Source organism: Aquarana catesbeiana, linkage group LG02, assembly GCF_042186555.1.
Source record: "Aquarana catesbeiana isolate 2022-GZ linkage group LG02, ASM4218655v1, whole genome shotgun sequence".
In the NCBI taxonomy this organism is placed as follows: domain Eukaryota; kingdom Metazoa; phylum Chordata; class Amphibia; order Anura; family Ranidae; genus Aquarana; species Aquarana catesbeiana.
In genome coordinates this window covers 558208265-558233734 of record NC_133325.1, presented here as the reverse complement: position 1 = coordinate 558233734, position 25470 = coordinate 558208265, and the positions used below count along the sequence as shown (strand labels likewise).

General features: G+C 42.7%; 1 protein-coding gene across 1 annotated transcript in view; it reads left to right on the top strand.

Moving 5' to 3' along the window:
- Positions 1-25470, top strand: part of SCUBE3 (signal peptide, CUB domain and EGF like domain containing 3) — a 189253-nt gene that overhangs the window by 159109 nt on the left and 4674 nt on the right. Inside the window, 6 exon segments of the mRNA XM_073616014.1 lie at positions 9689-9850; positions 9955-10122; positions 10683-10844; positions 12889-13086; positions 15750-15902; positions 19839-19918. Of these exon segments, the coding sequence (XP_073472115.1) occupies positions 9689-9850; positions 9955-10122; positions 10683-10844; positions 12889-13086; positions 15750-15902; positions 19839-19918 (923 nt within the window).

The window sequence follows — 25470 nt, the reverse complement described above, 5'->3', positions numbered from 1 at the left end:
CCCCCCCTCCTGAACCGTACCAGGCCACATGCCCTCAACATTGGGAGGGTGCTTTGGGGTAGCCCCCCAAAACACCTTGTCCCCATGTTGATGGGGACAAGGGCCTCATCCCCACAACCCTTGCCTGGTGGTTGTGGGGGTTTGCGGGCGGGGGGCTTATCGGAATCTGGAAGCCCCCTTTAACAAGGGGACCCCCAGATCCCGGCCCTCCCCCCTGTGTAAAATGGTAAGGGGGTACAAAAGTACCCCTACCATTTCACAAAAAAAACTGTCAAAAATGTTAAAAATGACAAGAGACAGTTTTTGACAAGTCCTTTATTTAAATGCTTCTTTTTTCTTCTTTCTTCTGTCTTCTATCTGCCTTCGGTTTCTTCCTCCATCTTCTTCTTCTTCTGGTTCTTCTGGTTCTTCCTCCGGTATTCTCGTCCTGCATCTTCATCCGCGGTGTCTTCTTCCCTTCTTCTCCTCGGGCCGCGCCGCATCCATGAAGGGCCTGAAGGGCCTGGTATGGAATTTAGGGGGACCCCCCACGTCATTTTTTTTTTAAAATTTTAGTTCGGGGGTTCCCCTGTGGGGAATTTCCATGCCGTTTTTATCAATGAACTTTTATGTGTATTGTCGGACCGGCAATTCATTAATAGCCGCAAGTAGTTTTAAATGACTTTTTTTCCTTTGAAATGTCATTTTGCTGTCAGATTGTTCTAAACAGGGGAAACATGCGCCCCTTTACAGGCATACTATAGACACCCCCCAGGTATGAAATTTAAAGGAATATTACACTTTTATTGTTTCACTTTAAGCATTATTAAAATCACTGCTCCCATAAAAATGGTCGTTTTTAAAACTTTTTTTTGCATTGATCCATGTCCCCTGGGGCAGGACCCAAGTCAACAAAAATTTTTTTTTTTTTTTTTATCAGAAAAATTTTTTTATTTTGATATAATGCATACATTTTTCATGACAATCGCACATAATATATGATAATACAATTTCTATAAAATTATACAAACCCATTCTAATGTTCAAACCCAATTTCATATCACTATTACATTTTCATTATTAAGTCTTATCCCAGCCTTTTACCTATTCCATTCCTTCCCCCCTCCCTCCCCCACCTCCACCACGACAAACGTCACCTATGAATTACAACATTTTGTTCACCACTCCCTCATTTACCCCCACAACCTATTATTTTCTTGACTAGTTATGCAGTCATCACCTCTTCGGGCCCACTTGCTGTCCTTGTTCCTTCTTCTCCCCTTTCATTCTTTCTCCTCTCTCTTCCTCCCTTTCCATATCCATTTTATCTACTCTTTCCTCTCTCCCAATCCCCCTAAATCTCTACATCTGAAGCTTTTCCACTATCAGTTGATGAGGGGCCAAGTCCGCATCCCCCAACCAAGGTTGCCATATTTTATCAAATTTACCCTTGTCGCTTCTACGGCTATAGGCCAGTCGTTCTCTAGGAAAGAGAGAATTTACGTATGAGATCCATTGCTTCCCTGTGGGTACCGTAGAGGCCATCCAGTGTTTTGCAATAAGTTTTCTAGCTAAGTACATCAATCTGGTTAACATAAGAAACTTTCCTCCCGGGAACATTTCTACATTAATAGCACCAAGCAAGTAAATTGTCGGGTTCAAGGGAATAGGGACTTGCGCTAACCTAGAGATGCATCGGGATACCGCATCCCAATACCTGTGCAACTTTGGGCACCTCCATATTAAATGGATAAAATCCCCCCTGTGCACTCCACACTTAGGGCACAACGAGGAATCCCTACCCCCCCCCCCCATTTGTGGAGTTGCACTGGTGTCCTGTAAGCCCTATGCAGAATAAATAATTGTGTCAGCCTTTGTGATGCAGACAACAAGACCACTGGGATAGCTTCGAGTGCCATTTCCCACTGATTATCATCTATCTCGCCTACATCCTCTACCCATTTTTTTCGACACTTTAATGATGTATGATCCTGGGACGCAGTCAGTAATTCCCTATATATTTTTGTTATTAATCCTTTCCTTGTGTCTGGTTTTAAAACTTCACTCAATAGTGGGACTGTTGTTACTCCTAAAGAATGAGTTATTTGTTGCTCCTGCAGCGCATGGCGAAGTTGGAGGTATTGGTAAAAGCCCCTAGGGTGCAAATGGAATTCCCTACATAGTTGTTCGTATGACTTTAGCACTTCCCCCTCGTAGAGCTGTGAGAAAAACCAGATCCCCTTTTTCTTCCAGTGTGAGAAACCTCGCAATTCCTGGACCTCAGTATATCTTTTATTGTGCCATATTGGTGTAAATGGGAGCACACCCGTTATTTTCAATATTTTCCGGATCTCCCCCCATACCCTTTTAAAAAGAGAACTTGTGGGTTCTAAACCCTTCATGTTTGGTAAATCCATTTCTAGATGGGAGGCCGCCGCTAGTGTGTGTTCCGAAATGGTCACCAATTTACATATAGGGTCCTCATTTCCCTTTCGACCCCATCCTGCCATTTGTTGTAACTGTGATGCCAAGAAATATAACTTGGGATGAGGTATTGACAACCCTCCTTTATCTTTTTCATATTGCAGTGTTTCCAAGCTAATTCTAGGCACCTTTTTTTCCATATCAATTCTCTCATTAATATATCTATTAGCCTGAACCACTTTTTTTAAATCCATATTGGTGAGTTATGAAGAACATACAGTTGCTGTGGGGCCCATACCATTTTTACTAGATTTGCTCGTCCTATAACTGATAATGGAAGCCTGCACCAACTATTACATTTTTCTTTCTGTCTGGTAAGTAGTGGCCCCAGATTCAGTCGAAGATACTCAGACGGCTCTAGGGATACCATCACTCCCAAATATTTAAAGCTATTAACAATAGCTATTTGTTCCGCTCCTTCTGGGAGTCCATCCCTCGGTTGATCTAATGGCATTATGGTTGATTTCGACGAATTGATAGCGAAGCCCGAGAAGCTGCCAAAGTTTCCCACTATCTCCATCACTGCCCGCAAAGAAGAGGCCATGTCCCCTAGATATATGAGTGCATCATCTGCGTATAAAGATATTTTTTCCTCTCTCTGATGTCTACGGAACCCCACTACCTCTGGTGAGTTTCGGATCAATATAGCCAGGGGTTCAATCGCCAAGGCGAACAGTAATGGAGACAGCGGGCAACCCTGTCTAGTCCCCCTGTGCAATCCAAATGGAGAGGAGAGGACACCATTGATGCGCAACCTGGCTCTAGGTTTAAAATAGAGTATCCTTACCCAGGATATAAATTTACCTCCCATTCCAAATCTTTCCAATATTTCCATAAGGTAGGGCCACTCCACACAATCGAACGCCTTTATAGCGTCCAGTGACAGAATGGCCCTGCCCCCCGGATTGTCCACTGGCATCTGTAAATTCATATATAGCCTCCTTATATTATCAGACGTGGAGCGCATTGGCATAAAGCCAGATTGATCACAATGAACCAGCTTGCCGATTACCCGGGAAAGCGATATGAATCCATTAGGAGTCTATCTTTTCCTGGCTTTAAAAGTACTATTATTATTGCTTCTTGCATACTGTCTGGTAACCTACCCACTTCCCCAGCCTCCTTTATAGTCTGCAACAATAATGATAGGAGGACCTCCCTATAATGAGAGTATACCTCCACCGGTAATCCATCTGGGCCTGGGGATTTAAGATGCGTTGCCCCCTCCAATGCTTCTGTTAGTTCGGCCAGTGAAATTGGGTGGTTCAAGATTTCCCTCTCCTCCTCCGTTAACCGTGGAAAAGGACAGGTTTGTAAAAACTTTTCCAGGGCAGATGGTTTGTACCTATTTTTCCTGGAATATAGATCCCTGTAAAACTGCTGAAAACTATTTAAAATGTTTGAGCTGAGAGTCAGCTTCTCTCCAGATTCAGTCCTTACGGCTAGGATATTGGCAGATTCCCGTTGCTCTCTGGCTATCAAAGCTAAAAGACGACCAGTATTTTCCTCCTCTTCAAAGTAGCTCTGCTGCTGAAAATATCTTCTCTTCTCTGCTGCAGATAACCACACCGAGTTGTATACTACCTGTGCCTCCCTCCATGACTCTTGATTGGATTGTGATGGGTCCATTATTAAAGCCTGTTCCCTTTCTTTCAGTTCTTCCCGTACCCTAGTTTCCCACTCTCTGGATCGGGATTTGACTCCCGCAATTTCTTTAATGAGGCAACCTCAAGAATGCCTTGAGTGTATCCCAAATTACCGCTGCACTGGCAGACCCCCCATTAAATTGCAGAAATTCCCGTAAAACCCCTCCCGTTCTATCTACCTGCAGAAACAGGGTTAACCAATATGGGTTAATTTTCCATAGGGGGCGTCCCGAAGTACCAATGGTACCTAGCCGTACCCAGAATGGGGAGTGGTCAGACAGTAGGCGACGCTCATATGCTGAGTCCTCTACCCCTGCAAAAGTGGCTCGTTCCCCGGGCCCAGATCGATACGTGAAAGACCATCATGTGATGCAGAATAACAAGAGTAACATCTATCCTTTTCATGTCTCTCCCTCCATACATCCCGAAGTCCCAGTTCCTCAAGCAGTGCAGCAAAAGCCGTCCTACCAGATGTATGTCTCGTATTTTTAGGTGTCAAAGACATTCTATCTAGAAAATTGTCCAAGATATTATTGTAATCTCCTAACGCTAATACCGGGACATCCGGATGTAAAGCCATAAATTGCGAAAGCCACCCAAGGGGAACTGTTGAAAATGGCGGGGGGATATATATAGAGGCTATTATACAAATTAGTTCATTAATTTTACACAGTAGAAAAACAAACTTTCCCTCCTTATCCACCCTCTGTTGCAAGCACTCAAAGGAGACATCCGAGGAGATCATTACACTAGCCCCCCTTGAATATGAGGTATACATAGAATGAAACTGTATCGGGTATCTCCTTGAGCGCAATAAATGCACAGAATCGGGCTGCATATGTGTTTCTTGCAGACAAATTATCTGGGGTTTCATTTTATCAAAATATTTAAACATTGCACTTCTCTTATCCCTATCCCCCAGCCCCCTTACATTCCATGTCATTAATAAGATACCTCTCCCCCCCCCCCCCCCTTACTCATGCATGAGAGCGAAGCATTTTCTGTACTCATAGAGCTGAAAGCAGCGGCATAAATAATAAATCACACTACCATTATCCTTCTGGATTTTAACTATCACTAGGACCCTGCCAGCGTACAATACATTTCTACATGCCATTCCTTTTTCCCCCCGTTTATAGGTTGTGAAATATAAAAAACATTTGTGGCAAAACTTATACTTGTGGTATCTTCCCTTTCTCGTTTGCATAAATCCACCCCATCTAGTGCCTACCCTCCCCCCCTCCCCCCTTTCCACCCTACTCCCTCCCGTTCCTGCCCCCCCTTCCTCTCCCGCCCTCCTCTCCCCCCCCGCCCAGCTGGGCCTACCCTAGGGGCTTTGTTCCTGACCTCCCACCCATACTTACTCCCCAACATACACCATCCAACCTTGTCTATACCATACATCTCTATACCCCCTTACTCCTCGGGGCCTTACCTCACCCCCTCCCCCCCCTCTACAACCAATTTTTTAGTGCTATTCATGTGCAATAATTTTTTTGTTTTTAAGGATAAATACTTTCATCATATCAGCCTCATTTTAATCTAGTTGATATATATCTAATCTACTATTTTATACTAATCCCCCTCCACCCCCTGGCCTGTGTTTTACTTACCAACGTTATTTATTTATTTCTTATTGATTATTAACTATTATCGCTATCTTCCCCTTCCCTTCCCACTACCCCTATGTTTTCGAAAAACCAATTTTTATTTCTATGTTCTGTCCGCTGCAGGGTCCAAGGGAACAAAAAAAAAAAAGAAAAGAAAAAGTCTAATTAGTCTCTGATCTCTCGTCTTCTATATTCCGTGCTGTTTTCCGTTTTTGATTCCGTGGGGAATCAAAAAAGTGTATGCCATTTGTAGTAGTCACTCTCATATGGGCGGGGTATAGCAGTGCATAGTCCATCTTGATTTGCTGTAACGTACGTTTAATTGGTATATATGCCGCTCGGCGTTTTTGCATTTCTGGAGAAAAGTCCTGAAATAATGACATTTTTACCCCTTTATAGAGGATCTCTCTCATTTCTCTTGCCTTCCGAAGCAAAGATATTTTATCTCTGAAGTTGAACAATTTTATAATTATGGGCCTTGGGTACTCTTTTCCCTGACGAGGTCTAAAGGGGACTCGATGTGCGCGCTCAATACCAAAGAATGGAGAGAAAGTTGTGGCCCCAAATGTCTCTTTAACCCATCCCTCCAAAAATTCTATGGGGTTAGGACCCTCACTCCGCTCAGGCATGCCAATTACTCTTACATTGTTTCTTGATTTCTATTTTCTAATTCGTCTATTTTGGCGGCCTGATCTTTTATGTATTTCTTCATCTCAGTGATATCTTGTCTGAGTGGGAATAACGTGTCTTCTACTGCACTTAATCTTTCCTCTAGGATCGTTGTTCTTTCCACGGTCTCTTTCAACCTGCCACCCATCACTGCGAGTTCCTCCTTTATACCTTTCAATTGGGTATGCAGACCTGCGATTGATTCCTTGCATGCGGTTATAGGAGGTCTCTCATTGTAGGCTCTTCTGCTCTTCCCCTTTGCTCTCCCTCCATATCTGCCTCTATTACATTAGAGAGCTTTCTAGTGGCTATGTCACCACTTATGGTGTCAACTTTCCCCGCTCCTTGTTCCCTTATAGGCGACGCTGTCCTTGGGCTTGACACCACCGGTATTGGCACACTACTTTGATTTTTCCTAACCCCTGAGGGTCCTGTATGAGTTGGTTGTGATGATTTTGCTGGTGAGAGGGAGGTTCTAGCGAATCGCTCTAACTTCGTTGCTGCCGCTGCTGCAGTTGCCGCTGCTACTTTTGCTTGATTTGTCTGTTTTTTTGCAGAGCGTGTGACCTGGGATCCTTCTTGTTGTGCCTGATGTTGTGGCTGGTGCTGGTTTGCTTTTTCATCAGCCGCTCGCTTCCCAACCATAATGTTTTCTTCCTTTCTCCTCTTCCTTTAGGGATTAACCAGTTTTCAATTTGTTGCACAACGTTACAGCAACACAAAAAAAAAAAAAGCACTGTCCCACTGCACACCTCTAATACCACAGTATCAACTAAGCAGTTAAGCTTGCGATTAAAAAGAACAAATAGGTAGGTGATGAAATGATATACTTCAAATTGCGACTTTAGTTATAGTAATCAACTTTTAAGCGCCATTCCTCTGTTTATATTAATTTATATTAATTCTGTTGTTGTTCAGATTGCATCACCAGCCAGCTCCCTGTCCGTCTTCCACCCCGGACTGGGGCTGCAATTTTCTAAGTTTCAGGTATAGAGTCTTTAACAACAACAGCTATAAGAACAACGGATTCAGCTCGGCAAGGGTTTCAACTTATAAGTTCAATTAATTCATATTTCTTCAGCTATAATCTGAGGATAAAAGATCAAATATGGCAGATATGGGATTTGAGAGCAATAGGAAGAGCTTTCACCTGCATCTGGCGTCTTCACACTTGTCTGTTGATCTCCAGCGTTACCTTTGTATTCTTATCAACCGCTCGATGTTTACATCCCTTGTGACAGCAACAAAAGTCATCAAATTTTTTTTTAACACAATTTATTAATATAAAAATAAATAAAATAAATAAGAATTTTTTTTTTTTTAAAAAACGGCCCCCTCCCTGCGAGCTCACGCAGCAAAGAAAATGCACACGGAAGTCGCGCCTGCATATGTAAACGGTGTTCAAATCATAAATGTGAGGTATCGCCGGGATCATCAGAGTGAGAGCAATAATTCTAGCACTAGACCTCCTTTGTAACTGTAACCTGGTAACCGTAAAAAAATTTAAAACGTTACCTATGGAGATTTTTAGGTACCGTAGTTTGTCGCCATTCCACGAGTGTGTGCAATTATAAAGGGTGACATGTTTGGTATCTATTTACTTGGCGTAACATCATCTTTCACATTTTACAAAAAATTCGGCTAACTTTACTATTTAATTTTTTTAAAATTCATGAAAGTGTCCCTTTTCCCAAGAAGTTGCGTTTAAAACACCGCGTGACATAAAATATTGCAACAATCGCCATTTTATTCTTTAGATTCTCTGCTAAAAATATATATATATATATATATATATATATATATATATATATATATATAATGTTTGGGGGTTCTAAGTAATTTTCTAGCAAAAAATACGGATTTTAACTTGTAAACGCCAAATGTCAAAAATAGGCTTAGTCATGAAAGGGTTAAATAATGCTCAGAGACAGCACTGCGCAAAGAATTAGATTCATATTATTCTGGGAAAAACCCCATCAATTGCAGCCTCACTATACCATCAATTGCAGCCACTGTGCCATCAAACGCAGCCACTGTGCCACTGTGCCATCAAATGCAGCCACTGTGCCCATCAAACGCAGCCACTGTGCCCATCAATTGCCGCCACTGTGCCCATCAATTGCCGCCACTGTGCCCATCAATTATCGCCACTATGCCCATCAAATACAGCCACTGTGCCCATCAATTGCCACCACTGTACAATCAAACGCAGCCACTATGCCCATCAAACGCAGCCACTGTACCATCAAACGCAGCCACTGTGCCATCAAACGCAGCCACTGTGCCCATCAATTGCCGCCACTGTACCATCAAGCGCAGCCACTGTGCCCATCAATTGCCGCCACTGTGCCATCAAACGCAGACACTGTGCCCATCAAACGCAGCCGCTGTGCCCATCAAACGCAGCCATTGTGCCATCAAATTCAGCCACTGTGCCATCAGATGCTGCCACTGTGCCATCAAATGCTGCCACTGTGCCCCATCAATTACAGCTACTGTGCCCACCTTATGCAGCCACTGTGCCCCATCAAATGCAGCCACTGTGGAGCATCGAATGCAGCCACTGTGCCCATCATATGCAGCCTCACTGTGCCCCATCATATGCAGCCTTACTGTGGCCCATCATATGCAGCCTTACTGTGTCCTATCAAATGCAGCCTCACTGTGCCCCATCAAATGCAGCCTCACTGTGCCCCATCAAATGCAGCCTCACTGTGCCCCATCAAATGCAGCCTCACTGTGCCCCATCAAATACAGCCTCACTTACCTTACAGGCAGCTCTGCTCGGGCCGTGCATTCCACAGAGCTGCCAATGTCACTTCTGGGTTCCCTCTGGATCAGAGGAAGTAATCTCTTAATTAGAAGAACAAAGCTCCCGCCCATAGTATTGCGCCACAAAGCAGGTCAAAAACCTGCAAATGAAGCGCCTCATCTGCAATCTCGTGATTGCATTGACGTGACGCTTCCCATAGTGCACTGTGTCTGGCGCCCGGCGCCCGAACACAGTGCACTTAAAGAACATGTTTTTCTATTTTTTTTTTAAAGGGGCCTGTGCGCCCCCTATGGACGGGCCGCGACTGGTTATAAGTAAAAATAAATATCACTAGCCAATGAATTGCTAAATAGTAAATGGTGCTGTTAAATATGCCTGCAGTTCAGCTTTAATTTGTTTTCTGTATTACATTTCAGAAAACATCTAGCTTGCCACTAAGGTATTTCAGCATTTCAATTGTTATGCTTATCTCATAAAATAAGTGACACTTCCTTAGTTTTCTTCTTACACCTTTCCCTGTCTCTCAGCTAGCTGCCCTCCTGGCACATATTACAATGGTCAACTGGATCAGTGTCAAACATGTCCGCAGGGGACTTTCCAGGAAAAAGAAGGGCAACTGTTATGTGACCTGTGCCCAGGGGCAGAAGCCAGTGGACCACCAGGAGCCATTAATAATACAGCTTGTACTGGTATGATCATACAGTGAGCACTTTAAACTGCTAGACTAGTAAATTATCTGACATAGGGGTTTATTATTCTGATATAATAAAAATAATTTGTATATACTTTGCAGGTCAGTGCCTTTCAGGCCAGTTCTCCACAGATGGCTATCGACCTTGTCAATTATGTCCACGTGGTATGTATCAACCTGAAGCTGGGCGCACGCAATGCATACCTTGTGGAGGGGGACTGAGCACTAGACATGAAGGAGCCGTATCTTTCCAAGACTGTGAAACTAAGGGTAAGGTACCTTACACAATACATACATATGCAATCTATTTTCATCTTTTTTTCAACTCTAATTTGAATAAAACCAACCAGGCCTTGGTCCAGTGCAGCAGGACATCTAAAGGCAATGCCAATTAGCCTGCATCCACCATTGTTATGTCCTTAGTACTGCCTCCTCCTCTTGCAGTTCTGGCTGTTAGTATGTGCTTCTTATATTCCAGTTGCTCCCAGCATCAAAGTGAAACATGGGCTGTTTGTGTCAGGAAGTACTTTCGGCGACAAATCCTACTAATGTAGCCCTAGTAGGGCATGCCATAGCCTAGCACTAATATTTTAAAACTTTCTGGACCTCTGCAGTAGACCCCAGCAACCCTTCTGCCACATACTGGGTGACACAAGGTGATGCTTATTCCCTAAAGCAATTCCTGAGATTCTGTTACCCTTTTACAACACATATTCTGTACTATATTTATTCCAAGATATGTATTGTTCTAATCCCCCACTTTTTAGACTTACTGAAGTAATGATTAACTGTGTTTAATTTTTACTTTACTCCTCTTTTCTCTCCCACAGTCCAGTGCTCACCAGGCCATTACTATAACACAACTCTACATCGCTGCATTCGCTGTACGATTGGCTTTTATCAGCCTGAATTCCGGCAGAACTTCTGTATTGCATGTCCTGGAAACTCCAGCACGGACTTCGATGGCTCCACCAGTGCCGCCCAGTGCAAGAGTGAGGGGACATAGCGGGACAGCAAGAAGGTCATGGGGGTGGAATAAAAGGAAATGTTACTCAGCTAGGAAGGTGGTAGGGGAGGGAATGGAAACGCAAGTAACAGTATATGACTAATCTGACAAGATCACAGAAAGACAAATATACTGTATATATTAGGTGCAACACAGGTTTTCTAAGTCAAAATATGCTGGCCAAAAATTACTGCAGCTCAAAATTTTTACATCACTGCCAGTACTTGATATCCCTAATAATAATATTGCCTTTCATTGGAAAAAGTGGTTTATTCCAACATTTTAGTAATGATAGTATATATGGATGTCACTGTCATTTGTGTGATTGGGCAGCTTAAACACTGATGCTGGTCAGACTCTTGAAGAACTTCCTTTTCCCCTGAGATATCTACTGTTACCTTAAAGCTACCACTTAATTACTGAGTGACAGATGGTGTCTTTCTGAGAATGAAGACTGCTAAACTATTCAGAAAATATTAATGTACTGTGAGGTTTTAAGGCACTAGAATTCCATGATGAATAATAAATGAAGTAACGTGTAAGTTTTGCTTAAAGAGCATAGCATTTACAGTAGCATTATGTATGCAGAAACATGACACATAACCCTGATGTAATTGAAAAAATTAAAAAAAACTACAGCTTTTTCAGTTAGCACAGAAACTTAATGTTGTTTCCATGTCTCCAACAGTCTTGCAGATGTTACAAATGTAAAAAAATTGTCTCACAATGATCTTGAAAGAAGAGAGGCACAGACACATATAGTCCCGGGGAGGATGTAATTTGCAAACTAGTGCCAATTTTAGGATTGGAAACTAAATTATTAATTAGTTAAGCTGCCATCAGAAACTATTTACTTTTCAAACTATTTTTATTGCTCCGTAAGTTTTCTTAAAGCTAGACTCAGGGCAGATGCTGATAGGAAGAGAAAGCAGAGTGACAGGGAGATAAGCTCGTCACTGTGCTGCTTCTCCTTTCACTGTTCAGTCACGGGCTGATGGCGGGTTCAGGATGGCCAGAGCAAGTGAATTGAGAGATGCTGGTTGGTTGTTTTATCTTGTTTCTTGTTATTTTTGGCTGGTGCTTTGCTTCAAGGGTCTGCTGTAGAAAACAAAGCATAACTAAAGGCATTTTTTTTTTACATTTCAAACAAAGTGGAGATGGATTAGAACGTCTGTCAGGTTTTTATTGCTGTCTGTCATTACTGTTTTTTGTGCCCCAACCGGAAGATATACCCTCTCTATATTTGCTATTATCATCAATAGTGAAAGTAAAACAAGATCACAAACTTTGGGTTGTCCCCAGAATAGTAACAGAAGGCATATCTTCCCATTAGGACTCTAGTTCTGGTTGCCTTGGTGAAAACCAGGGATCCTTTCACTTTGGAGGGATTTTCTCTCACTTCCTCTTTTGGCTATGGGAGAGGAAGTGAATGGAAATCTCCCCAATACCTTACTCTATCAAAAATGAAAAAAAAGAAGTTTGCCTTTAGTTCTACTTTTAACCGTGGTCATTACAGAAAAAAATCCTGACTTATATAAAATTGGTACACACTGGTGCGATTTCAGATGCGACTTGGGTTACACAAAATCACATGACAATGGAAATCACATTCATTTCAATGGTGCCTGCTCAATGCAAAGCCAACTTCAATGAAGTGTGGAAGTGTATCAAAAACACATCTATATATATATATGCGATTTTGGAGCACTTTTTCCCCCAATATTCTCCTCATCCCCCCCCCCCCCCCAAAAACAAAAATTGCACCAGTATCAAAATCATTTTAAAGACATTAAAAAATCAGCAAATATGCACTGCAGTTGCACTGCATAATTGCATTGGAAATCAGATGAAACTGCAGTTGTATCAGTTTGAGCCAGGCCTTAGACGACTTCAATTAAATGATGTCATGATGCTTAACTTATATTGCATGCGACAAGTGTAGGGAAAGGAAAATCAGTGTTAATCTCTGTTTCCTAAAGAGGAGTTTGTATTATAAAACTGATTCAACCTTACTTTTTTTTTTTTTGCAGACCGGCATTGTGGAGGGGAACTGGGGGATTACACTGGTTTTCTAGAGTCACCAAATTATCCAGGAAACTACCCTTCTAGTGTTGAATGTACATGGAACATCAGTCCGCCACCCCGACGTAAAATTCTGCTAGTGGTACCTGAGATTTTTCTGCCCTCTGAAGATGAGTGTGGAGATGTACTGGTCATGCGCAAAAATGGTAAATGCATGAGCCTGTATGCTATAATATAACTGGAAATCATTTCCTGTGCGGAAACATATAGAGAGATATTAGAGTAGTAGTTATAATTATGCAGTATTAGTGGTAATCTTTCTGGTGAATTTTAATACCAATTAAAGGTTTGCTCTTTCTCGTCAAGATTTTATATGTTATTTGTATCAACCCTTTTAGCTATTAGACTGTAAGCTAGTGGTGGTCAACTTGGTGATGACTCCCAATGATAGCTTAGTTTTTATAAATTTACTATAATTAGTACTTTATAGTGCATCACACCTACGAGAAAACAATCTGTGTAAAACCTTCATGAGGTTCACGCAAGATCAACATAATCAGGTTTGCACGGGTACAAAAATGGCATGCCAGCATAATTTTCACAGGTTTGCAATGGTAAAAATTCTGAATAACCTTGTGCTTACCCAATAGTTTGTCAGGTTGAACAAAGACACTAGTCCATCTAGTTCAACCAAAAATTAAAAAAACACACACAAATATACATATACACTTTCCTATACCCACAGATGATCCAAAGGAAAGCAAAAAAAACCCCAATAAAGCATGATCCAATTTGCTCCAGTGGGGGAAGATTTGTATGACAACTTTGGTCTTTAGCGAAACATAAAATATTATTTTCTAGCAAACTCTTCTATAGCTTGGCTACTGTGGCAGCACAGTGGCCAAGTGGTTAGCACTTCCACCTAGCAGCACTAGGGTTGTTGGTTTAAATCCCAACCACGACACTATCTGCCTGGAGTTTACATGTTCTCCCTGCGCCTGCATGGGTTTCCTCCCAGACTCCAAAGACATGCTGGTAGGTTAATTGGCTCCTGGTTAAAAATTTTCCCTAGTATGTGTATGTATGGGAGTTAGGAACCTTAGATTGTAAGCTCCTTGAGGGTAGGAACTGATGTGAATGCACAATATATTTGTAAAGCGTAATTAGTTCCAGAAGCATGCTTGCAATCCAAAGCACTCGTATATCAAAGCGAGTTTCCTCATAAGAAATAATGGAAACTCAGATAATTTGTTCCGCAACCACTGCTGGTGTACGCAGTACTGTATGTGGCCCGAGGTGCAGGGGCGCTGGTGTATGCAGTACTGTATGTGGCCAGAGGTGCAGGGGCGCTGGTGTATGCAGTACTGTATGTGGCCAGAGGTGCAGGGGCGCTGGTGTATGCAGTACTGTATGTGGCCAGAGGTGCAGGGGCGCTGGTGTATGCAGTACTGTATGTGGACAGAAGATCAAACACATATGCTACTCGTATACATGAGCAGTATCAAGTAATGTGTTGGAACTGATGATCCACACCCACTATTATACCTATTATTAATTCACTCACCTTTTTGATACCCAGCACATTGCTGAGGGTGTAACGCAGGAAGCACATACCACTTTAAATCCCCTTTATGTTTAAGGGCTAACTGCATTTAGCAGTATATGTAATATTTTGAGCACATTCTCTTCAACATTACTCTGCAACACTTAGGCACTTATCACTTTACCAAAGAGGCTTTTTACCCACCGTCAAAGGTTATTTCCAACGGAACTCTGCAGCAACTACAAGCTCCTAGCACTGTTGCAGAGGGTACAATACACAACAAAAGTTTTTTAGTTTTTTTACTTTTTCTATTATCACCCTGCACGGGGCAAAGGGTGTAACACAAAGGCACCCATTACCTTACTTAAAAGGCCTCTTTCCCCATCAGAGGTAATTACCAACGGAATTACATTTTAGCACGATTATATTCTCTGGAGCTGTGATTAATACTTGAATTCATTTTTTCTATTTTCTTTCTCCCTAATATCATCAAACATTATATAATAACGGAATAGCGCCACATCTACACTTTTCCAATTTACTTTCCCATAGTTTGTAGACGCTATAACTTTTGCGCAAACCAATCAATATACACTTATTGCGATTTTTATTACCAAAAATATGTAGAAGAATACATATCGTCCTAAACTGAGAAAAAAATGTGCATTTTTAAAAAAAAATTGGGGGTATTTATTATAGCAAAAAGTACAAAATATTGTGTTTTTTTCCAAATTGTTGCTCTTTTTTTGTTTATAGCGCAAAAAATAAAAGCCGCAGAGTTGATGAAATACCACCAAAAAAAGCTCTATTTGTGGGAAAAAAAGAACGTCAATTTTGTTTGGGTTCAGCGTCGCACGACCGCGCAATTGTTAGTTAAAGCGATACAGTGCCGTATCGCAAAAAATGGCCCGGTCATTAAGCAGCCAAATCTTCCGGGGCTGAAGTGGTTAAATTCTTTTAACTCTGGACATGAGCCACATAGGTTTTATTTTTAGCCATTTCTTGTTGGGGTCTATATGAACTATACCATAAATTTGTTATGCAATAGGTTTAAGAAAAATTCCTAACTTTTACTGTTCTAGCAATGCCATTACTCCAGTCAATTTCAGGGTAGTTAAAAAGTCCCCATTATTAGCAATGTCCCGGCCAAAATGTATTTGTTGCTTTAATAGTGATTATGCCTATTACCGTGCAATAAAAAATATTTGGAAACAGAATCATACCCAGTACAAGAGTGCAAAGCAAGGGTATTCAGCTTCCACAGATGCAGCTAAGAATTTTAAAATGTTGTATTTTAATGTGATGGTTTAATTTGTTACCTTACAGCTTCACCTTCTTCTATCACCACCTATGAGACTTGTCAGACATATGAGCGGCCTATTGCCTTCACAGCAAGATCACGCAAGCTTTGGGTACACTTTAAAAGTAATGAGGTCAATGGTGCCCGTGGTTTCCAAGTGCCTTATGTCACATATGATGGTAAGAACAAACATTGTCTAAAATGTATATTTACAGTTATTTGCTGAACAGAGTTTACAACTAATGGGTTGGATTCTGAGATAAGAAGTTGCTTAGTGTAATAGAGCCTTCACAAGTGACACCTTGCTCAGAATTGCCATGCTAATAAAATATATCTATTAAAATGACTCCAGTCTGCTTGCCAAATGGGATATGATTGTTGCCACTGAGCCCACTGGTTTAATTGGTCACATACAGTGGGTATAGAAAGGAATCACTCCCCTTTAAATAATTCACATTTTGTTGCTTTGCATCCTGAAATAAAGACAGACAGTTTTTATTTTATCCAGCTGTATTTCAGTGCAACTTATAACATCCAAGTGAAAGATATAACATCAATATGTCAGAAAAAATCAAAAACAGAATCACTGAGTTGGAAAAAGGATCACCCCCTCCTAAAAATGACTCAATCAGATGTGGCTAATCACCTTCTCAATGGCACACAAAGCCATTTGACTTTCAGATGTGGTCATTTTGATTAGCTCAGCATGAAAAGAGCTTTCCTGGAGCATTTCAGTTCATGGTAGTACAACAGAAGCAAACAATCAACTATGGGTGGCAAGGTACTGCCAAACAATCTCTGGTATAAAGTTGTGGACAGGCACAAGTCAGGAGATGGATACAAAAAAAAAAAACGTCAAAGGCTTTATCAATGCCTAGAAGCACAGTGAAGTCTATTGTTAAGAAGTGGAAGGAATTTGGTACAACACAGACCCTCCCTATATCAGAAGGTCATTCCAAACTGAATGAAAGCGCCTGGAGGAAACTGATCAGAGAGGCTACCAAGAGGCCTACAGCAACTATGAAGCAGTTGCAGGAATTTATGACAAAGAGTTGTCATTGTGTGCATGTGACAACAACATCACAAATTTTCCACAAATGTGGTTTGTATGGGAGGGTTGGAAGAAAAAACCCACTCCTCAAGAAAAGCCAGTCACGACTAAGCTTTGCCAAAACACACCTTGAAGATTCAGAGGCCACATGGAAAAAGGTGTTATGTCAGATGAGACTAAAATTGGATTATTTCGCCTCAACACTAAACAATATGTCTGGCGGAAATCCAGAACAGCTCACCATCCAAATAACTCCATTCCTACAGTAAAGCATGGAGGTGGTAATATCCTGTTATGGGGGTGTTTCTTTTCAGCAGGGACTGGAACTTGTCAGGATAGAAGGAAAAATGGATGGGGCAAAATACTGTCAAATTCTTGAGGAAAATCTGCTGCCCTCTGCCAGAAAGTTGTCGGTGGGAAGAAGGTTTACCTTCCAACATGACAATGACCCAAATCACAGCAAAAATTACCACACACTGTTTGAAGGAGAAAAAGGTGAATGTCCTTGCATGGCCTAGTCAGAGTCCAGACTTAAACCCCATTGAAAATCTGTGGAATGACTTAAAGACTGCAGTCCACAAATGGTCACCTTTAAATTTAACTGAACTTGAGCAGTTCTGCAAAGAAGAGTGGGCAAATATTGCAAAGTCTAGATGTGCAAAGCTAGTAGAGATTTATCCCAACAGACTAAAGGCTGTAATTAAAGCAAAAGGCAGTTTAAGAAAATACTGACAGAAAGGGGTGATACTTTTTCCAACTCAGTGATTATGTTTTTTAATTTTTAATTTTTTTTTTCTGACATGTTGGTATTTTACCTTTCACTTGGATGTTATACGTTGCACTAAAAACTGTGTCTGTCTTCATTTCAGGCTGCAAAGCAACAAAATGTGATTATTTGAAAGGGGGTTGATTATTTTCTATACCCACTATAGTGTACTAATGTAAGTTCTCCTAATTTATCTCTGTTTGCATGGAATGGGTCAGGGACTGCTACTGGAAAAAAAAATTGATGACTCTTTTTTAATTCCTGGTGGTAAGTGTCAACAAAACTACAATTTTCAGTCTATGCTGGCTGCATGATATTTTCACATCTAGTAGCATTTGATAGCTGTTAATTTGTTTGCTATGTGGCAAAATCCAATTAGGTGGATATGATTTAAATGGGTCAGTTAGACAGACCCTCCCGCTAAATAGTTGCTTGTAAATTTGTTCATAGCTGAATGAAAAAATGGCCAACAAAATCGAATTTAATGTGCAGATTGCTTAAGGAGACCTTGTCACCACAATTTCTCTTGTACACAAGGCATACCCTGTAAATGTAGAGGCAATATGCCTACCTTTTTAGTGACATCTGTATTGGGGGGGGTCCAGCTCACCTGAAGGGTTCAACAAATGGGCTGTCAGAAAAGTAAGTACATTGCCTCTTCTTTTAGAGTTTTACCATATGTACAAGTATCCCTGTGGTGATACGTTCACTTTAGGATGTTGCAGAGGGTTATTAAAACGTGTTGTTTATCTTGTTTAGTGCCATTGTGAAGTTATTACTAATATACTTTTTGACCAGCAATACAAATATCTTTTACAGTTTTTTTTTCCCTATGGGACAAAGTACATAATGTATAATAGTTTGTCCCATGTTGCTAGGTGTTTTCTAACCCTAGTTTATGAGGCCTGACCTGTCCCTACCCAGCTCCCCTCCTGCCATGGCCGATCTGACAACAGCTTAGAAGGAGACAGCTGCTTCATAGTTTCGAAAAACAAGCAGCGGCAAGAGGGAAGGCAGAGGGAGGAGGGAGGACATGTCAGCCTCTGCATTCCTCTTGCAGCAAAAGTACACAAATAAGGATAAAATACAACATACAAAAAATTGGTATAAACCACAAATACAAAATATTACCTCTTTCCGACCACATTAAACATATGTGTGGCAGCAGGAAGGGTGGGCCTTAAAGTGGTTTAAGGTAAGACATGTGTTACCTTATAGCGGAAGAAAAGGCCTTTGTTTATGTTTAACCTACAGGTAAGCCTATAATAAGGCTTACCTGTAGGTACTGCAAATATCTCCTAAATATGCACCATTTAGGAGACATTTACTTGTGATGCCGCTGGTGACATTACTTGCACATGCGCTCTAAAGGAATGTCATACCCGTGCTGTTCCTTCAGAGCCCTGTGCCGTGAATGGTGACTCCTGCGAGCATGCGCAGGACTGACTTAATTGAGGCTCATACATTTAAAGGACCGGAGCCTGCAAACCCAGAAGGAAGACCAGGTAAAGATGGAAGCCCTGTCATCGGCTTCGTTTTAAGGTACGTTTCACATAATGTGCTAATATGGGATGCATACTACACATTATGACAATGCCTTGCAGTGGAAATGTTTTTTTTACTGAGTTTATCACCAATTTAATGGATTCCCTGCATTAAGGTAAAAAAATGTCTCAGCATTTGTATGCCCCCCCCCCCCCCCTCCTTACACTGGCCTGAGTCCTTTCTCAAGCCAGTGCTGTGCCCGCCTTCAGCAGCACAGTTCTCTTTCTTTCCCCTCACAGGAGATAGAGGCAGCAGTGGATGCCATTGGCTCCTGCTGCTGTACATCAATTCCTGTGAGGAGGGAGCAGGGGGCAGGGCCTAGCCAGGCATGTTTATTATTTTAGGAAAAAAATAGACTTTGTAACGCCCACACACACCAAACATAGGCATCTGTGACAGCAACTTTCTTTTACTCCCATTGGCATACTTCTTAGCCAATGGGATAGAAGGAATGATTTGCATGACGCCATCTACTATCTTGAAATAAGAAATATCCCTCTTATTTTGGAGATTTGTGATGGAATAGGACATGTTAATACCTTCTGTTCTAAAAGGGCTTCACCATGCTACTATATAGAACTATATATTGAAAGGATTTTTGCAGAATGTTCAGTCACACCGATGTTAGAATTGGTGGGCTATCTGTGCAATATCTGTGGGTGCAGATCTATGGCACCCTATGAGAGTAATCTGGCCCTACCTCCTGTAAACTTGCAAAGTATACATGAACAGAATATTTTTGTGTTGTTTCAGAGGACTATGAACAGCTAGTGGAAGACATTGTGAGAGATGGGAGACTATATTCTTCTGAAAATCACCAGGAAATTCTGAAGGTAGTGCTCTTATCTTTTTCAGTACAGTCTGTATCATTTTACCAAACAAACAGTAGTTTTGCTGATACATAGATAAGACTAGGCTTAGAGATGCTCTTATTAAATTTTTATGAAGTAATGTAAGATATTCAGTTTCATAACTGAAATGTTGTCTTAGGAAGTAGAACAAGGGAGAGAACGGATTTGTGTTCTACACTGTGCTCAGATTCTGTCAGAGTCCTGGATGTGAGGCCGGATTGCAGAGGAGGCGCCCCTTGCGGCTAAGTTCAGCGTAACCCTGGGAGTGAGACAGGGAGTACGGTGCCCAAAGGTGCACGGGTTGCCAAGGCGTTGCTGATGAGTAGCTGATTGCAGGGAGCTGCTGGGGTGCGCTGGTAAGGTTGAGGCAACCGTGCAAGGAGGGATTCCAGGTATGGAGTTGTGGAGCAACCAGGAGCGGAGTCAGAGCTAAGCCAATGGTCATGCAATACAGGAATCAGTCCGGGATAAGGTACAGCAGGATAATCAGGAACGGAGAAGGTAGCCGAGTCGGGGTCAAACACAGGAGGACGATCAAGGTACAGGTGCGGAGCAGAAGAATAGTCAGGTACAAGCCGGGGTCAATGCAGGCGGAACACAGGAGTAGTCAGGCAAGCCGAGTAGTAACAGGAAACAGGTATAACGACAGGCACAAGGAACACAGGAAGCTGATATTAATCCAGCAACCAGCATGTACCAGCAGCAGGCTTAAATAGGCAAAAGGGTGCCAATGATTACCATGATGCGCGCGCGTGCGTTAGCGCGGCTGTCTGCGTGCTCCCACTGTTGCACACCTGTGTGCGCCCGTTGCCATGCACCTACGTGTGCGCATGCGCACAGAGATTCGCCTGGCGCCACCATGATGGACACTGGCAGAATTACCCGTCCTACGGCCAGCACCCTGACAGTGCCCCCCCCCCCCCCAAGGGGCAGCCTCCGGATGCCCAATCGGGCCCATTTTTCGGGATATCGGGCTTGAAACCTCTGCAACAGTCTAGGAGCATGGACGTTAACTGCTGGTTGCCAAGAATTATCTTCTACAGAGTAACCTTTCCATTTAACAAGAAATTGAATAGTCCTACATCTCCGACGGCAGTCCAGAATGTCTTCTACTTCGTATTCTGCTTCGTTGTCCACTGAGATTGGAGGTGGTGGAGTTTCTTCTCTCCCTGGAAAAGGACTGGAAACAACAGATTTTAATAAGGAAACATGGAATACTGGGTGGCTCTTATAGGAACTTGGTAAAGAAAATTCAAAAGCTACTGGGTTAATTTCTTTCTTAATTGTTAATGGACCGATAAACCTCGGTCCTAACTTCCGGGAGGGGCAAGGAAGCTTGAGATTTGTTGAGGAAAGCCACACTCTATCTCCAACTTTAAAAGCAGGGTCTCTCCTTCTCTTATCATAATGTCTTTTATAATTTTCTTGGGCTTTCTGCATAGTTCTCAAAGAAAATATAAATAACACTGCGCTAACCCAATGTGAAAAGCAGCTACATAAAATATGACCAATATTGTAAACAGAAGTAAAAGTGAAATGCAGTGCTAAAAATGATAACCAATGGTAAAAGGCACATCAGACATGGTGACCATTACCAATATATACATAGCTGAAACACATGAAGCATAATACAAAAAAATTGAATATTAGACGGGATATAGTAAAGTCCCAATGTATGACTATGAATCTGATACAAGAGAGTCCCAAACATAGGCTAAATACGAATGTTGGACTGATGTAGAAATCTTCTCGTATATCATGAGTGGTACGATCATGGGAAGTGAATAGATGGAATACGCTTACCAGCAGGAGTGGATTCGGGTGCCGATGACACCGAATCAAACAGGCTCTGAGATCCTTAATGGACGATGGTTGGACGATGGTTGGTCCTGGAAATCCCGGATCTCGAGGGGGATCTATCCTCTATGGTCCACGTCACGACTGTCCGTTCAGAAGCCCGAGGGGGAATTCTGCGCCACAAACAAGTCTCCAGAGCATGGATGGTTCCCAAAAAGATAGATAGGACGCCAATAGTGCAGATCAAATGACGTATTTTATTGGATATAACCAATAATCAACAAACGATATAAACACGTGATCACGTGTAAAACAATAAAATCAAGTGTAGGAAAGAGTAAGGCTCACCCTATCTGCATAGTTGCCTGGAAAGTCAGATAATTAGCCTGAATGGCATTTATCCTGTCCTGGACTGCGGGGACTGAAGTCTCTGGTATAACATTAGGCAGAAATGAGGGATGGAAACCGTAGTTGGCCCAGAAAGGTGACTAATTGGTGGAAGCATGGACTGAGTTGTTGTACGCAAATTCTGCGCACGGGAGTAGCAGGGACCAATTGTCCTGGGAGAAGGAGCAGAAGCAACGTAAGTACTGTTCTAAAGTTTGATTAGTCCTCTCGGTTTGACCGTTGCTTTGAGGATGGTAAGCTGAAGATAGGCACACTTTAATGGAACGCATTCTGCAGAGTTCCTTCCAGAATTTAGAGGTGAATTGCACCCCTCTGTCGGACGCAGTGTTGCTCAGTAGGCTGTGAAGTCTGACTATCCCCTTTATGAAGATCTTCGCCGTGTCGGCAGCAGATGGTGTACCCATCATGGGCAAGAAATGCGCCATTTTGGACAGGCGGTCAACGACTACAAAGATGGTTGTAAATTCTTCTGAGGGTGGTAACTCTACTATGAAATCCATAGATATTTCTTTCTATGGTTGCTCCGGCACAGGCAATGGGCGTAGTAAACCCCAAGATTTGGTGTTAGACCCCTTATTACGTTGACAAATGATGCAGGAACTAATATATTCCCTGCAATCAGGCTTCAGAGTGGGCCACCAAAAGGATCACTGAACAAGCTCCAAAGTCTTTCGCACCCCGAAATGACCAGCAAGTTGGTGGTCATGTAAAGTCTTTAGGACCTGGGCTCTGGCTTGCTGCGGAACAAAAATTTTGTTTTGATACCAAAGAAACCCTTCCTGGTTTCTTAAAGACAGTGCCTCTGGTTCAGAACATTGTGAAGAAGCTTGTTTCAGTGAGGAACTCAGGTCGGTTTGAATCATGAGGAAATTCTGTGGAGACAATATAGTGCTGGGAGTGACTTCTTCGGGGGTGTCAGGAAACATCCGGGACAAGGCATCGGCCTTCACATTCTTAGCCCCCGGACGGAAGGAGATGTGAAAATTAAATCTGGCAAAAAACAAAGCCCATCGAGCTTGTCGGGTCTTAAGCGTTTGGCCGTGCAAAGATACTCCAGGTTTCTGTGATCCGTGAATATCATGATGGGATGCTGAGCACCTTCAAGGAGATACCGCCATTCCTCCAGGGCAGTTTTAATAGCCAAGAGCTCTCGATCACCCACGTCATAATTTCTTTCAGATGGACTCATCTTCCGCGAGGAGAAGGTCACAGGATGAAGTAATGACTTAGGACCCTGACGTTGAGATAAGACTGCCCCTGTGGCAACTTCAGAGGCGTCAACCTCTAAGATGTACGGCAGGACCGGGTCAGGATGTTGCAGGATGGGTGCGGAGGTAAAGAGAGATTTGAGCTTATCAAAAGCTGATTGAGCTTCCGGAGACCACAGGAACCGAGTATGCAAACAGGTAACTTGGGTGATTGGTGAGATAATGGAGGAAAAGTTCTTTATAAACCTCCTATAAAAGTTTGCGAACCCCACAAATCTTTGTACTCCCTTTTTATCTGATGGAGTTGGATAGTCCAAGATTGCCTGCACCTTTTGTGGGTCCATAGCAACACCACCAGTGGAGATAATTAGCCCCAGGAATTGTATTGACTCCTTTTCGAAATCACACTTTTCTGCTTTTACATAAAGTTTGTGCTTCCGTAGTGTGTGCAGAACTGTCTTTACATGTGTACGATGGAGCTCCAGGGTAGTTGAAAATATCAGGATATCATCCAGGTAGATGATGACGAAATGATCTAGGAATTCTCGGAAGATATAATTTACGAAATGTTGGAATGTGGCCGGGGCATTGCACAATCCAAACAGCATCACTGGGTATTCGAAATGTCCAAAGCGAGTTCTAAATGCTGTTTTCCATTCGTCACCCTCTCAGATGCGGACCAGATTGTAAGCTCCCCGAAGGTCAAGCTTAGTAAATATTCGGGCAGTACGGAGTCTCTGGAAAAGTTCCAGAACTAGAGGGAGAGGGTAGCGGTTCTTTATAGTGATCTTATTAAGTTCCCTGTAATCCACACATGGTCTTAGGGATTTGTCCTTTTTTTCAACAAAAAAGATTCCGGCTCCAGCAGGAGAGGAGGAGGAGCGGATGAAGCCTTTCTCCAGGTTTTCATCAATGTATTGTCTCAATGTCCCCAGTTCCATCTCCGAGAGGGGAGAGATGCGACCGAATGGGATTTCGGCTCCTGGGAGTAATTCGATTGGACAATCGTATGACCGGTGTGGTGGCAGAACAACAGCTTTTTTCTTGTCAAAGACGTCTAAAAACTCCTGGTAGGCCGGTGGAATATTCTGGTTATTGACAGGTGCAGGTTGAACTGGCTGCATTGCTGGATTCAGGAACAAGACAGTGCTGCAGGCAATAAATTGAAGTGAATGAAATTTCTTTCTTGATCCAGTTGATCTGGGGGTTGTGGGCTTGGAGCCACGGGGTACCCAAGATGATGAGGAACATAATTGAGCTTAGGATGTCGAAGTGTATAAATTCCTGATGACCATCAGGAGTAGTAACAAAAAGAGGAACAGTCTCTTGTGTCACAGGACCGGAACTAGGCAGGATGCCATCAGCCAGGAGAACTTCCAATCTACGTTTCTTGGGGAGCAGAGGCAGGTCAAGTTTTACTGCTAAGTCCAAGTCCAAAAAACAGCTGCATGCCCCGGAGTCGATTATGGCCTGAAGCGGAACCCCCTTGTTAGCCAACTGCAACGTGATGAAAAGGGTAAGGTGGGAAGAGGCGGTTCCGGACATCTGGAAGTACACTGGAGAGTTCTTGGGTAACTTGCTGGGCCTTATGGCGCAGTTGTTCAGGAAGTGTCCTTTTTGGCCGCAATAGAGACAGAGATTGGCTCGATCTCAACGCTGTTTCTCCTCAGGAGTCAGTGCGGGTCACACCAAACCCACGGGCATAGCGCCGATTTCTGGTACCAGCATCTTGGAAGTCTGAGAACGTTCAGCTTGGCGCTCCCGAAGGCGTCTATCCAACTGGATGGATAGTTGAATGAGCCCCTCGAGGGTAGTCGGGATGCCGATCCTGGCCAACTCGTCCTTGAGAGATTCAGAAAGCCCCAGGCGAAATTGATATTTTAACACTGCCTCATTCCAGTCTGTATCTGCAGACCACCGGCGGAAGTCCACAGTATAGTCTTCCACCGGGCGCTGTTTCTGCTGAAGAGAATGCAGAGCAGCCTCCGCGGTGGCTATGCGTTGGGGATCTTCATAAAGTTGCGACATAGCCGTAAAGAACATTTCCGCTGAACTAGTAGCTGGGTCCTTCCATTCCCATAACCTGTGGGCCCAGGCCTGGGGTTCATTGGTCAGCAGGGA